This window comes from Pinus tabuliformis, chromosome 9 (assembly GCF_031772625.1).
Source record: "Pinus tabuliformis cultivar Carrire ecotype Pingquan chromosome 9, CPIR1, whole genome shotgun sequence".
Taxonomy (NCBI): domain Eukaryota; kingdom Viridiplantae; phylum Streptophyta; class Pinopsida; order Pinales; family Pinaceae; genus Pinus; species Pinus tabuliformis.
This window is the reverse complement of record NC_142307.1, coordinates 1,723,740,754-1,723,754,213: the sequence shown is the minus strand read 5'-3', so window position 1 is coordinate 1,723,754,213 and position 13,460 is coordinate 1,723,740,754. Positions and strand designations below refer to the sequence as shown.

The following is a 13,460-nucleotide window of genomic DNA, read 5'->3' as shown; positions in this document are numbered from 1 at the left end:
AAAATCAGCATTTCTGAATGGGGAACCTAAGGAAAAAGTCTACATGGAGCAACCAGAAGAGTTTAATCTAGCAGAAGGAAAAGACTTTGTTTGTAAGTTGAAAAAGGCATTATATGGGTTGAAACAAGCTCCTAGAGCTTGGTACGCAAGATTGAATCACTATCTACAACAACAAGGCTTCAAGAAGGGGGTAGCAGGAAGTAATCTCTACATAAAGACAGATGAGGATAAGTTACTAGTGACACTTGTCTATGTTGATGATCTGATTTTTGCTAGTAATAATGATGAAATGAGCCATGAGTTTGCTCAAAATATGTCAAAAGAGTTTGAGATGTCGATGATAGGAGAGTTATCTTACTTCCTTGGACTACAAGTATCTCAAACCACGACAGGCATGTTCATATCTCAAGCCAAATATCTTAAAGACATGCTTAAAAGATATGGAATGGAAGACTGTGCACCCATGAGCACACCTATGACCACAAATTGCAAATTAAGCAAAGATGATGACTCTCCTCCGGTAGATGCAACTCATTACAGGTCAACAATTGGAGCCCTTCTATACTTAACAGCTACGAGACCCGACATTATGCAAGCAGTAGGAATGGTGGGAAGGTTTCAATCAGCCCCTAAACAATCCCATTTGATGGCTGTAAAAAGAATTCTTAGATACTTGAAAGGAACTCCTGATTTCGGTCTTTGGTACCCTAAGAGCTCAACTCTTACTGTGACTGCATACACCGATGCTGATTGGGCCGGAAGTGTCGATGATCGAAAAAGTACTAGTGGAAATGCATTCTTCCTGGGAGATTGTCTAGTATCTTGGCTCAGCAAAAAACAGACATCCATATCACTATCTACAGCTGAAGCCGAGTATATAGCTGCCGCAGATTGTTGTACTCAAATATTATGGATGAAGGAAGCTCTGAAAGATGTCAACATAGGTACAAATCAACCAATCACCATCTATTGTGATAACACAAGTGCTATCAACCTCAGCAAAAATCCAATGATGCACTCAAAGACCAAACATATACCAATCAAGTATCATTTCCTTCGTGAACAAGTAGCTGAACAAAACATCATCTTGGAATATATCAATACTAAGGAGCAGATAGTTGATATTTTCACAAAACCTCTTCCTCGAGAAGCATTTGAAGATCTTTGTCAAAAGATGGAGATTATTTCTTTAGCATCACTTTAAGTTGATTCATAAAGATGTTGCATGACAGGGGGAGCAGTTCGACAAGGGGAGTCCTTGTGCATTCCTTTACCATCAATAACAATCTAGATCAACAATCTCCCCCTTTGTTATTGATGGCAATATTCTTCTTCTTGGTATCAGAGGGGGAGAGAAGAAGAATATTGCCATCAATAACAAAGGGGGAGATTGTTGATCTAGATTGTCATTGATGTCAATATGGCAATATTCTAGATACTAAATAATGATATGAAGCCAAGGAGAAGCAGAGAAGATCCGTGAAGAAACTGGAACAAGAAGCCAAGGAGCGAAGCCAAGCCATGAGTAAGAGTCTGTTACAATTTGTTCTTATTAAGATATCGCATGAAATATCGGAGGAGCCAACTTATCAAAGGAGTTAACATCGAAGGAGCCATATCGGGAGTATCGCATGTAATATATGCCCAAGAAGTCCATGGTGAACTAATTCTTATCTCAAGCTAATTCGATATCTCAAGAGAAGTTGGAGAAGTGCAAAGTAGGTCAAAGTGGGTATAAGGAAGCTAGAGGAAGTGCGAGTTAGGTAGAGTCTAAGGAGAAGAAGAAAATCAAACTTTTGGTGCCTCTCTCTCTCTCTGTTTTGTGCCCTAGTTTTGAAGATCAAAGTCTTCGAGGTTTCACTGATGCTGGAACTTGTTGCATGGTCAAAGTTGCTGGAAAAGAGGTCAAAGATATGGGAGGATGACTTGGTGTGGAGGGAAGGTTTGGTCTTTGTCTAGGGTGAAGAGTCTCAAAGAATACTTTTGAAAGGAAACAAAAATTATTGGGTTTTCTCCTCAAGAAGTGTTTTTCCCTTGCATAGTGCCTATATCTTGTGTCTCTTGTTTTGTGATCTTCATACACACAAAATATGGTAATTTCTTAATGAAAGATAAGATAATAAAGAAGTAAACGAAGCCAACACAACTCACAAGTAATTATCAAGAAAGGAGAATCAAACCCTAATCTATTTACATTGATTTTCCAACAGAAGATGATGAAGAAGTGGGTAGTGGTGGATTTGAAACCCCTGGAGAGGAGGAGTACCTTGGTGAGGAGAAAGAGGAGAGTGGATATGAGGGCACAAAAATGAAAGCAAACCAAACCCCATTGTGGAAATATGTTTCTAGGCCTAAAGCAAGGAAAGGGGGTGGAACCACTAAATTTATATGCCTCCATTGCAAAAGAAATTACATAGGTTCATACACTCATGTCAAAAAGCACCTCTGTGGGACAAGGCCATGGGATGGAGGTAAACAAATAGGAATCAAAACTTGTGTAAGTGTGACAACACAACAAAGAGCCAAATACATAAGGGAAGAGGAGGAAGCCCAATATAAATCTAACATGATAGCCCACAATCACAAAGACAAAGAACTCCATCAACATCCTCCAATGGCAGTGGATATGGAGGCATAGAAACAAACAACCTTTTAAGGTTTACAACCATATCAAATTTCCTTGCCGAAGGGTGTAGGAATGATGTGGATTAAAAAAAAATTGGTTTCTCTATGCATGTGGAATACCATTCAACACCTTATTGGCATGAAATGGTTTCCACCATTAATGATGCCCCCAAAGGATACAAGAGGCATAGGCACGACAGTGCTATAACTGTGGGACTTGATCATGAAAAAGCAAAAATAACACATGCTTTGGGTCAAATGACAAGTTCCTAGAAAGAGCATGGGGTATCCATTGTATCTGATGGATGGACAAATGTAAAAGGCAAGCCATTGATAAGTATTCTTGTTGTGTCTAAAGGTGGTGCAATCTTCCTTTCAACATATGATTACTTAGAAAAGTTCAAGACCGCCATCAACATTGCAGAACCATTACTTCAAACAATTGAATGTATTGGCCCATACAATGTCATCCAAGTCATCATTGATAATGCTTCTAATTGTAAGGTAGCAGGAGAAATTATTGAGAATAGATAACCCAAAATATTTTGGTCTGGGTGTTCGGTTCACACAATGAACCTTTTGATGCATGATATTATTAAGAACAAAAACCCTCAATACAAATGGATTGATTATTTGTACAAGAGAGGCAAAAAAATGATAAAATTTATTACAAATCATAGCAATAGTCATGGGATTTTCCGCAGTCACTCAAGTTTGGAGCTATTGAAGATTGCGAAGACTAGATTTGCTAGCTATTACCTCACCTTCAGGGGCCTTTTGAAGGTAAGAGAGTCAATGGCTAGCATGGTATCAAGTCAACAATGGCAGGTATTAAAGGACAGGGCTCCAACCACAATTGACAAGAACGATTTTGAATAAGTGGAGGACACTGCTCTTGATGGTCTGTTTTGGGGATGTATGAGGGATGTTTTGCAATTCACCAAGTGCATTTATAACATGATTCATTTTTCAAATATAGATGCACCAGTGATTGGAGAGGTGTATGAGCAGATGGATAACATGTTGGGGCAAATAAAAGATATTGTTCAGGAAAAAGATCCCAATTTGTATGATATTATTCACAAGTGTGTGTGTACATGGTGGAATAAACGTAATGTTCCACTAGATGCCTTCACATATATCCTTATGCCAAAATACTACTCTCCATATTGGTTGGGAAAAACTGCACCTGGGGGTGGGTTAATACCAAACCCCATACAGATCCAGAGGTACAACAGGGATATATGAAAGCATTAGACAAGTTGTTCCCTGACAGGGAGGAGTGTGCTAAATTGCTAATCTGTGTCTTGAATTATGAAAATACTTCACTAGCACTGGAGTGTTTGGTTCTTTGCATGCAATTGAAGATAGGTACAAATTTGATGCTATCAGATGGTGGGACGCATATGGCGAGCAGGGACTTTTGCCAAAATTGGGAAAAAAAGTGCTCTCACAGGTTGTAAATACTTCTTCTGCAGAGAGGTGTTGAAGCACCTACAGCTTCATCCATAATGTGAGAAGAAAAAACTCAGTGAAAATTGGGCAAAAGGCTTGGTTTATGTGCACTACAACTTGAGGTTGTTGAGTCATTATTGTGATCGGGCTCGTGAGGATACGTCATATAAAACTTGGGACAACAATCTAGAGGAAGATAATTTGGAGGATGGTGCTCTACATATAGAAGAACTGCAAATATAACTTCCAAGAGATGATGATGAAGCAACATCAGCCATGCCACCCCCACCATCCAGTAACAATATGTATTAAAACAAGCTCCAAGACCTTGGTATGCTAGACTTGATCATTATCTTCAATAACAAGGATTCAAGAACGCAATTGCAAGAAGCAACCTTTACATGAAGATGGACAAAGACAATCTACTAATCACACTAGTATACGTGGATGAGTTTGTTTTTTGGGAGCAACAATGATGAAATGAGGCACATATTTGCCCAAGGCATGTCAAAAGAATTTGAAATGTCAATGATTGGATAGTTGTCTCACTTTCTTGGACTTCAAGTAACTCAAACCAAAGCAAGACTATTCATATCACAAGCAAAATATCTCAAGGATATGCTTAAGCGATTTGGGATGGAAGAATGTGCTATTATAAGCACACCTATGACTACAGATTGCAAGCTAAGTAAGGATGACAAATCTCCTATGGTGGATGCAACTCATTACAAATCAATGATTGGAGGTCTCTTATATTTGACAGCTTCACGACCAAGCATCATGTAGGGAGTAGGAATGGTAGGAAGATTCCAATCAGCTCTTAAAGAATCTCACATGCTAGTTGGAAAAAAAATACTCAAATACCTGATGCACTCTTGATTTTGGACTACAGTACCTTAAGAACACAAATGTTACCTTACCAACATATACTGATGCAGACTAGGCAAGAAGCATTAATGATTGAAAAGTACCAGTGGGAATGCATTCTTCGTAGGAGACTATCTAGTATCTTAATTAAGTAAGAAACAAATATCTATATCTCTCTCCACAACTGAAGCCAAGTATATAGCAGCAGCAAATTGTTGTACACAAATCCTATGGATGAAGGAAGCCTTGAAGGATGTCAATATAGAAACAAATCAACCTATCACCATCTACTATGACAATACCAGTGCAATCAGCCTCTCAAAAAATCTAGTCATGCATTCAAAAACAAAACATATCCCAATCAAGTACCACTTTCTCCAAGAACAAGTTGCAAAGCAAAACATCAAAATGGAATATGTCAACACTAAGGAACAGATTGCAAACATCTTCACAAAACCCCTACCTCGAGAAGCATTTGAATATCTTCGTCAAAAGATGGGGGTCATCTCTCTTGCATCCCATTAGAGCATCCCTTTGCTATTGATGTCAAAGGGGGAGAATATGACAAGGGGAGCAGCATCATAACAAGATGAGTAGCACAATGACAGGGGGGACAACACAATGACAAGGGGAGTAGCATATGAGGAGAATGTTGCCATCAATAACAAAGGGGGATATTGTTGGGAAAATATTTGTTATTGATGTCAAAGGAATGTTCAACTCAAGAAGAAAATTACATAGGCTTGTAGAGGACTTTAATCCCTTTCCAACAAGCATTTGCATGCCTCCTAATTCCTCCTCGTTAAAGAGAAATGAATTTTTCAAGAAAAACCAAATTTTGCCTCCCAAGACAATTCGGCTTCCACATGATCAAGTCAGCCCTCTTATGGTCAAATTCATGTGACAGGACCAGTATAAATAAGGGTCTAGAGAAATAGCTCTTTTAGATGGTTCATCATCAAGACAAAGAGATGAAGAGAAACTGATCCAACAACTTATCAGATTCTCTTCATCTTTCTGTCCTGACGATGAACCACATTGGTTGGTTCGAAACACATCGACCACAAAATGTGCATGAGATTGATACAGAAGAGCTATTTCTCTAAACATTACAAATCACAAAAGCTTGAGTTCAGAGATAAATTAGGGTCTATTCGACCTCATTTGACCATTAGTCCAAGAAAGCAGAAAACAAGAAACATAGAGGCAATTCAGTTCATATCTCATGAACCCTAGGACAAGTTGAAGAAGGTTTTTGCTTGCTGGTTACAGTTCTTGGTTTATGGTTTTCTTGGTGATTTTTTAATCAAGAATTTGGAACAGAAATTTGGAGCAAAACTCGTCCTCTTGTTTGCAAAAACTCGGCCTATTCTCTGCCTGTAATTCGGCCTGTGGAAGAGGGATAAACTCAGCCTGAGGTAGCAACAAACCCTGGCCTGTCATTAGTGCAGACTTGGCCCTATCTGAGGAAATCTCAACCCTGCAATTTGAATATTTCTGAGGTCTAATACGGGCCTGCAGATCAGCCCCTTGAAGATATAATTTTGGCCCCCTATTTGCCTCAGGTTTCAAGCATATTTTGGAGACATTCGAGGACACATTTTGGAGGGATTCTAGAGCATTCAATGGAGACCCCTTTGAGTTATTTTGAATGCATTTCTTAACAGACCTGGGCGACTTTTGAGCAGCCTTCCTAGAGCTTCCTTGAAGACAATTTGGAGCAGATCTGTATCAGACCTTGAAGTCTTTTTGAAACATACCATAGATCAGATTTCAAGTGACATTTGAAGCAGGATCGGAGATCTCCCTAAGCATACTTGAAGAGCTTCTTGGAATATATTTGAAGACTTTTTGAGTGGCCTCTTGAAGCAAATATGGAGCAGATATTTTAGTCCTTCTTGAGGCAGACTTTGAAGACCAATTGGAGCATACTTTGGAGACCAATTGGAGCAGCTCGTAAAGTATCTTTGGAGCAGATCTTAGAGAGCATCTTGGAGCCACTATGATGACATATTGAAGCAGTGTTTTTGGTAAAAGTTTGAAAAAACATTTGTTCAAGGTTGGACTTGAAGAGCTTCTTGGAAAACATTTGAAGACTTTTTGAGCAGCCTCTTGAAGCAAATATGGAGCAGATATTGTAGTCCTTCTTGAAGCAGACTTTGAAGAACAATTGGAGCAACTCGTAAAGTATCTTTGGAGCAGAATTTATATTTGAGGATTGGAGTCCTCATTCAAGGTCAGAGCCTTGAAAAGGTTGGAGATTTTGTTGTACAGGTTGGAGCCTGAATTATTTTTGGAAAAAAGGATTGGAGTCTTCACTATCTTTACTAATAAAATTAGTTTTTTTCTTCTATTTCTTATATTTCTAATTCAACTTGTGATAAAATATTAACTGTAATTGAACACTTAAAAAAAATATTGATTCCCCATCTCTCAGTATTTTCAACAGAACATGGATAAGCATGGTGACAATTTCAATTTCCGTTCAGTATTAGATTGCCCTGCCTTCGCTGATTTGGATTCTGCACACCAAAATAACAGCAGAAATTGCTTTAACATGTGATGCAAAAGGGATGCATATCAGTTTCCCTTCAATAATGCACATAACAGGATACATCATTACAAAATCCCATTAATGCACATAACAGGATACATCATTACAAAATCACAAGCAGGGAATGGGAAGCGAAATGTGAGCTTCCTCTCCCAAAAGGTCGATGAAAGCCAACCTGTATGTTCTCACGCCCATTGTAAGAGATAACAACGAACGTAGTATTCTAGCATCTTCATTCAAAGTTTGCCCAACAGCTATAATTGATGACAATTCAATGTGCATGATCGGAGAGTTATTTCAAGATGGATAATCGGACATGCAACTACACATTGAGGGTGTTCATACCATCCAAGTCTGCTAGCAGATGACAGAAGAACAATTTGGTGCTATAGGATTATACCCCAATAAGAAAAAGCATAAAAGCTCCCATGTTTCAGATATTAACAGTAAACACATTGAGGGTGTTCATACCATCCAAGTCTGCTAGCAGATGACAGAAGAACAATTTGGTGCTAGAGGATTATACCCCAATAAGAAAAAGCATAAAAGCTCCCATGTTTCAGATATTAACAGTAAAAACATTGAGGGTGTTCATACCATCCAAGTCTGCTAGCAGATGACAGAAGAACAATTTGGTGCTAGAGGATTATACCCCAATAAGAAAAAGCATAAAAGCTCCCATGTTTCAGATATTAACAGTAAACCTTTTTTAATTCTTTTCTAGTTGTTTCTTGAAATTTATAAATTATTGAACTGAAATTTTTATTAGCCTCCACCAAAGCCAAAATGTATTTTAATTTTACAAACAATATTGCAGTTAAAGACCGGAAAAAGAAATCGAACAAACGCGAGACAGAGGCATTGGCATGGTAAAACTTCAAAAAAACACTAACCATTTAAACTAATAGCAATTACTACCACCCCCCACAAGACTATTCTATTGAAATTAATAGGCTTATTCGCATTTTTTTTCGTTTGAGCATTAGCCTTAATCTGCAGCACATATAAATTGAATGCATACTCATTTTTTTGTTTGAGCATTAACCTTAATCTGCAGCACATTAAAATTGAATGCATACACATACATCTTATCGATGATCTTCACGCGGGAGTTCTCGGGAAAACTTATTCTCCAATTAGGAACGACCTCCATTCCACTGTTGTTCATGGCAGAGCCGCCGCTATCTATCGAGGTAGTAGGCCTCCAATTGTTGCTACCGCTGCTGTTGTCGTTGTTGAGTTTGCCTTCCATTGATGAATTAGCGAATGAACAGAGTCTAATGAATTAGCGAATGAACAGAGTGTATCTCGTGTAAAGGTAGAAAAAATCAGTACCTCTTTAAAGCCTCACGGAATTACCCTTTTTAATTCTCAAACGCATGCCTTTATAGTTTTTGTAGGGAACGTAAACGTCAAATTAAAAAAATATTTAACTTTGTTATATTCCTCAAGTTGGGATTTCGGGGACGTCGCCATCAAATAAAATATATATAATTATAATATATCCATTAAATGAGGAATATATATTTATATTATATTCCTTAAATTGTGGTTTTGGGGACGTCGCCATCAAATAAAATATAAAATTAATTAATATTGTATTCCTTAAAAATATATTAAAGGTCAAAGTTGGTAAAAAAGGTCACCTGATGCGAATTCATATCGCATTTAAAAGTCGTATTTGAATTTTTTTCGGCACCATTTGTATTTTGCAATGAATAATTCAATTTTTTCCCGCTGGAAAAGAATTTATTTTGCATCGAAAAAATAGCATTATATAATATATTTTAATCGAATTGTTTTTAATGAGATTTTTTAGAAGTTTTAGAGGTGGGTTTTTCCGATCTAATTTTTCTAAAATCCAGAAAGAATTTATTGAAATCGCAAGTTTGATGGGGTAACCTTGCACAATCAAAGTGCCATAGGCTTTTTCACGGTGTTGAATCCATATATACAGTAAAAAAAAAACCAATTTAAATAACACAAATCAAAATTTCACCTCAAATTCTAGAAAGTCCAAAAAGTCACACTAAAGACAACTCCTATTTTAATTTTTAATTGTATTTTGTATTGAATAATTAAATTTTGAATTTTTTTGAGCTTTTTTCTTTTGTTTTAACTAGATTGAGTTTAGGTTGGCATTAGTTCTATGTTGTATAGAAGATTAAGATTGTGGAGAGTTAATCTAGTCTAGATGTCATGTGGAATATTTTTTATCTCTCATATGTGGCTCTATCTCCAAATCCTCTACATGGGATTTGAACTAGTGATTTAATGGGGATTAAACCCACACAAACCAACTAGTCTACATCTCACACGTCAATTTCAAATTTTGATTGGTATAGAAAGTTGATAAATAGTCACCCATGAGGTATAGTCTAGTTGGTTTCTATGGGGTTTAGTCCCTATTAGGTTTTAGACTCAAACCTCATGGAGAGGGGGCTAAGGGTAGGATCCACCTATAGGGGAAATATGTATCTCAAGAGGTGTCCAAGCTCGACTAAGTTTCACGTAATCACGGTGTCAACATCTCATTGGTGGGCAAACAAGTTTTGTTGTAATTATACACTTTTTTTCAAATAAAACCATAACCATTAAAATTACATTATCATAAATATGCATATGGGGTGTAATAGCAAACCAAAATTACATCAAAATTGCCAAGCAGCGATGTTTATTTAGAGAGACTAGGAGTCTAGTTTTTATATATAATAATTGTCTAGATGATTCATCCTCCTTATGATTTATAGATTTATACCAAATAAAAAACTTCCAAAATTTTACAAACTTTTGACTTGCGTGCATTCTAATTGGGAGAATTGTTGATCCAACCTAGAGAAAGTTTTGGCTAGGGAGAGTTATTCAAATCCAAAACTCGTGGAGAAGCATTGTCTTAGTTTGCAAAGGAGTCTTAGAGTTGTGTCAATTGCATTAGAAGCCTTAAGTCTTCAATTTAAGCTCTAAGGGCCTAAATTTCATCCTTCATTTTCTATATTTTTTGCCCGTGGGAGATTAAAATCTCCATTGCAGTTGTCAAACTAGAGGAGATATATCCTTGTTAAATTTGCAATTGAATTATTTCATGTTGTTTTCCTTCAGTCTCCTCCCTTTGAGATAGAAAACTATCTTGGGCATTACTCTTGAATGATTGTGCCATCATGAGGATTAGATGTTGAATTTTAAATGTCGATTTATGGAAACTATAGAAAAATTTTAAAAGTGATTAAGGACATGCCCATGAGCACATCAAGTGGTGATATAAGACATTGATGAAATGTTTTGATTCTGTCGCAGGCCCAATGGTGAGAAAAGATAATATAGCTCGACAAACTACATGCAACAAAGTGGTGAATAACATGAACCCAATAGCTACCCATGAATTAATAGAGTATCATGCCAAATTAACCCATCTTGAAACCATCCCCTTGCATTGCTTTCAGATAGGACTTACTAGTATGTGATATGTACAAGCAGGAGAGTGGAGAGGTTTACCAAGAGGAAGTGATATTACAAATGTATTATGAGCCTGTGTGGGACTTAAATTGCAACACAACCTCATGAATGAACCCCATTTGTCATGCCATTGGTTGAGTCTTTGTGAGTTAGAATTTAACCATGGTTAGCAAATGGATACATAAGCATCCTAAACATTGGTTAAAGAAGTTATAATTGGGTGACATATTGCCCAATTTTCCAATTGGTTTTCTCTTTTCTTACTTTGACAAAGGACATGGATCCCTTTGATTTCCCAAAGGTTCTTAAGAGCATGATTGATTCTCATGAATATGTTTGTAATTTGGCATTGCTTGATAGAGCATGGTAATATAGATTTATGATGATTAAAGAGGAGTCCCCGGTAATTTTTAGTTGTTGAAGCTTTGGTACTCTTGCCTACTTGATGTCCTAGAGTATGACATGCGCTTCTACGTGGTTGTCAGAGGCTCCACAAGTATGCAAATTCTTATATTCCATTGGGCCCTAATAAATGACCCGCTCCCCCCGTAGCTTGCAACCATAGGTTGTTCTTCGAAACACCATCAAAGAAGAGGAAGTCGGCGCTTTCTCGGGAATTAAATTAAGGGAGGAGAACCATATGTGTTCTAGTATATCCAAGCTTTGTGGAAGATCAAATGAGACGCCTTTAGTATTAAGATATTCCACCAAGAGAGATATTACCTTTTAAACAACAATATTTGTGCAAGAGGAAGTTTCCTAAAAGCTACTTGTGTTTCAAGCCAACTAGATTTTCCAACATATCTACCTAGGGAGGGATTGCCATATTCTTTTGAGAAGGGATTTACTAGTGAAAAGGCCCTACATAAGCCTCGTTCTAGCTAATAAATATGTTGGTATTTGAGTAGGCCATATAAATCTTTGGGATAGATCCTTTAAAGTTGCATACCTGCTTTGTAAACCTGCAAGATCAGAAGAGGTGAGAAATAGTTGGATTGCTTTCTTTGCATAGGGTGCATATTGAAGGACCTTGGATTCCATGTTTAAAAATTTCATCAGTGAGTAATTTTTGTGAACCAAAGTCCTATTGATTTTCTTAGTGCAATTAGGGTTAGCATAATATTTTTGAAATTATGATAATTACTTTTGATGTATATCATCTTTTAACTTATTTGAATATAATATTCAACAATTATACTTCATAAATTCAACCATAAAGAATAGTCGAACAGTAGAGATCACAACACATAAAACAAAATAATATTTACCTTGGGAAAACTCACAAAGGGGAAAAACCCAACAAACTTTTTCAATAAGAAATTATTCTTGTTCAATGAGAGACACGCCTAAACCTATGGTCAAACTTGGTCTTTTCCTCATATTCAAATCATCCGAACTAATCTTGCATTTCGTTTTGCATGTCTGACCCAAAATTTCAGCCTTCCTACAATAGCGAGTTATTGGAGAATGTAATATGGCAACAAATAATTCAACTTCTCCTTATTCCTTAATATATTATTGTGAACTTTATTTATCTTCTTGTGTTTATTTATTATATATTTTCATCAAACAAGTATCAAGAGGAAAATATAAAGATAATGGACACAAAAATTAGGCTCCAAGGCAAGGCAAGGCAAAACCCCTCCTACGGGAAAACCTAGAAACTCTCTTTTCTTATAGAATCTACTTCAAATGAGACAACCAAGACCCAAACCACAAGACCAAAGCCTCGTCCTTGCACAAAGTCAACCCTCCAAAAAGACCCTCTAATTAGATCAAAGACAAACCAAGTCAACGAGAGAGAAATCCTTCCACAACTGCACTAAACTCATAATTTCAGCCCCCAGAAACAAGATTTCATATATGCAATTTGTCTTACAACTTTAGCCTCCTACAACAACACAATTACTTCACACGTGTGAAAGAAAGCTAGGGAAAAACTTCAATTTTCCTCCCTTGCAACTTTTGTTTGCATCTTCCTTGCATTTCTTGGCCTTCTTCTTGATCTTCGCACTTCATATCAATCTCCTTCATTACAGATCAGATTGGTGAGAAAATGAGGTCGAACAACTTCTATTTATACTCTTCTAGTTGGGTTGAATACCCCTCTTTGGGGCGACTTGTCTTTGGCAAGGCCGACTTGTGCTAAGAGTATTATTTTAACTTATTTGACTCAAAATAAATTATTTTACTAGGTACATATTGCCCAAATGGGTATTATAATCACATGTTGACTCTCTAAATTCATGACAGCAAATCCTATGACCTAACAAACCATAGAATCATGGAGAACATGCTTTTACCTAGCATATCATCAACAAGAAGTATGAAACCCATGCTCTAAAATAATAATTTTTCTTTCTTATTTTTTTTGTTACATAAGATATACATATTGACATGAGTACAATAACAATTATGAAGACCAAAACTAGTTACATTTTCCAACACCAATTGCCCCATAGTTTTGGCCTATCAATAGTTGCCCTAGTTGCCCAAAATTTTCAGC

The 13,460-nt window shown here is 36.9% G+C and overlaps 1 protein-coding gene across 1 annotated transcript in view; it reads right to left on the bottom strand.

Moving 5' to 3' along the window:
- LOC149155587 (uncharacterized) overlaps positions 1-8,841 on the bottom strand; it is a 210,696-nt gene extending 201,855 nt beyond the window's left edge. Inside the window, exon 1 of the mRNA XM_089440763.1 lies at positions 8,587-8,841. Coding sequence (XP_089296889.1) covers positions 8,587-8,753 — 167 coding nt within the window. The 5' untranslated portion in view covers positions 8,754-8,841. The remainder of the gene's footprint in view (positions 1-8,586) is intronic.
- Positions 8,842-13,460: the final 4,619 nt, after the last annotated feature.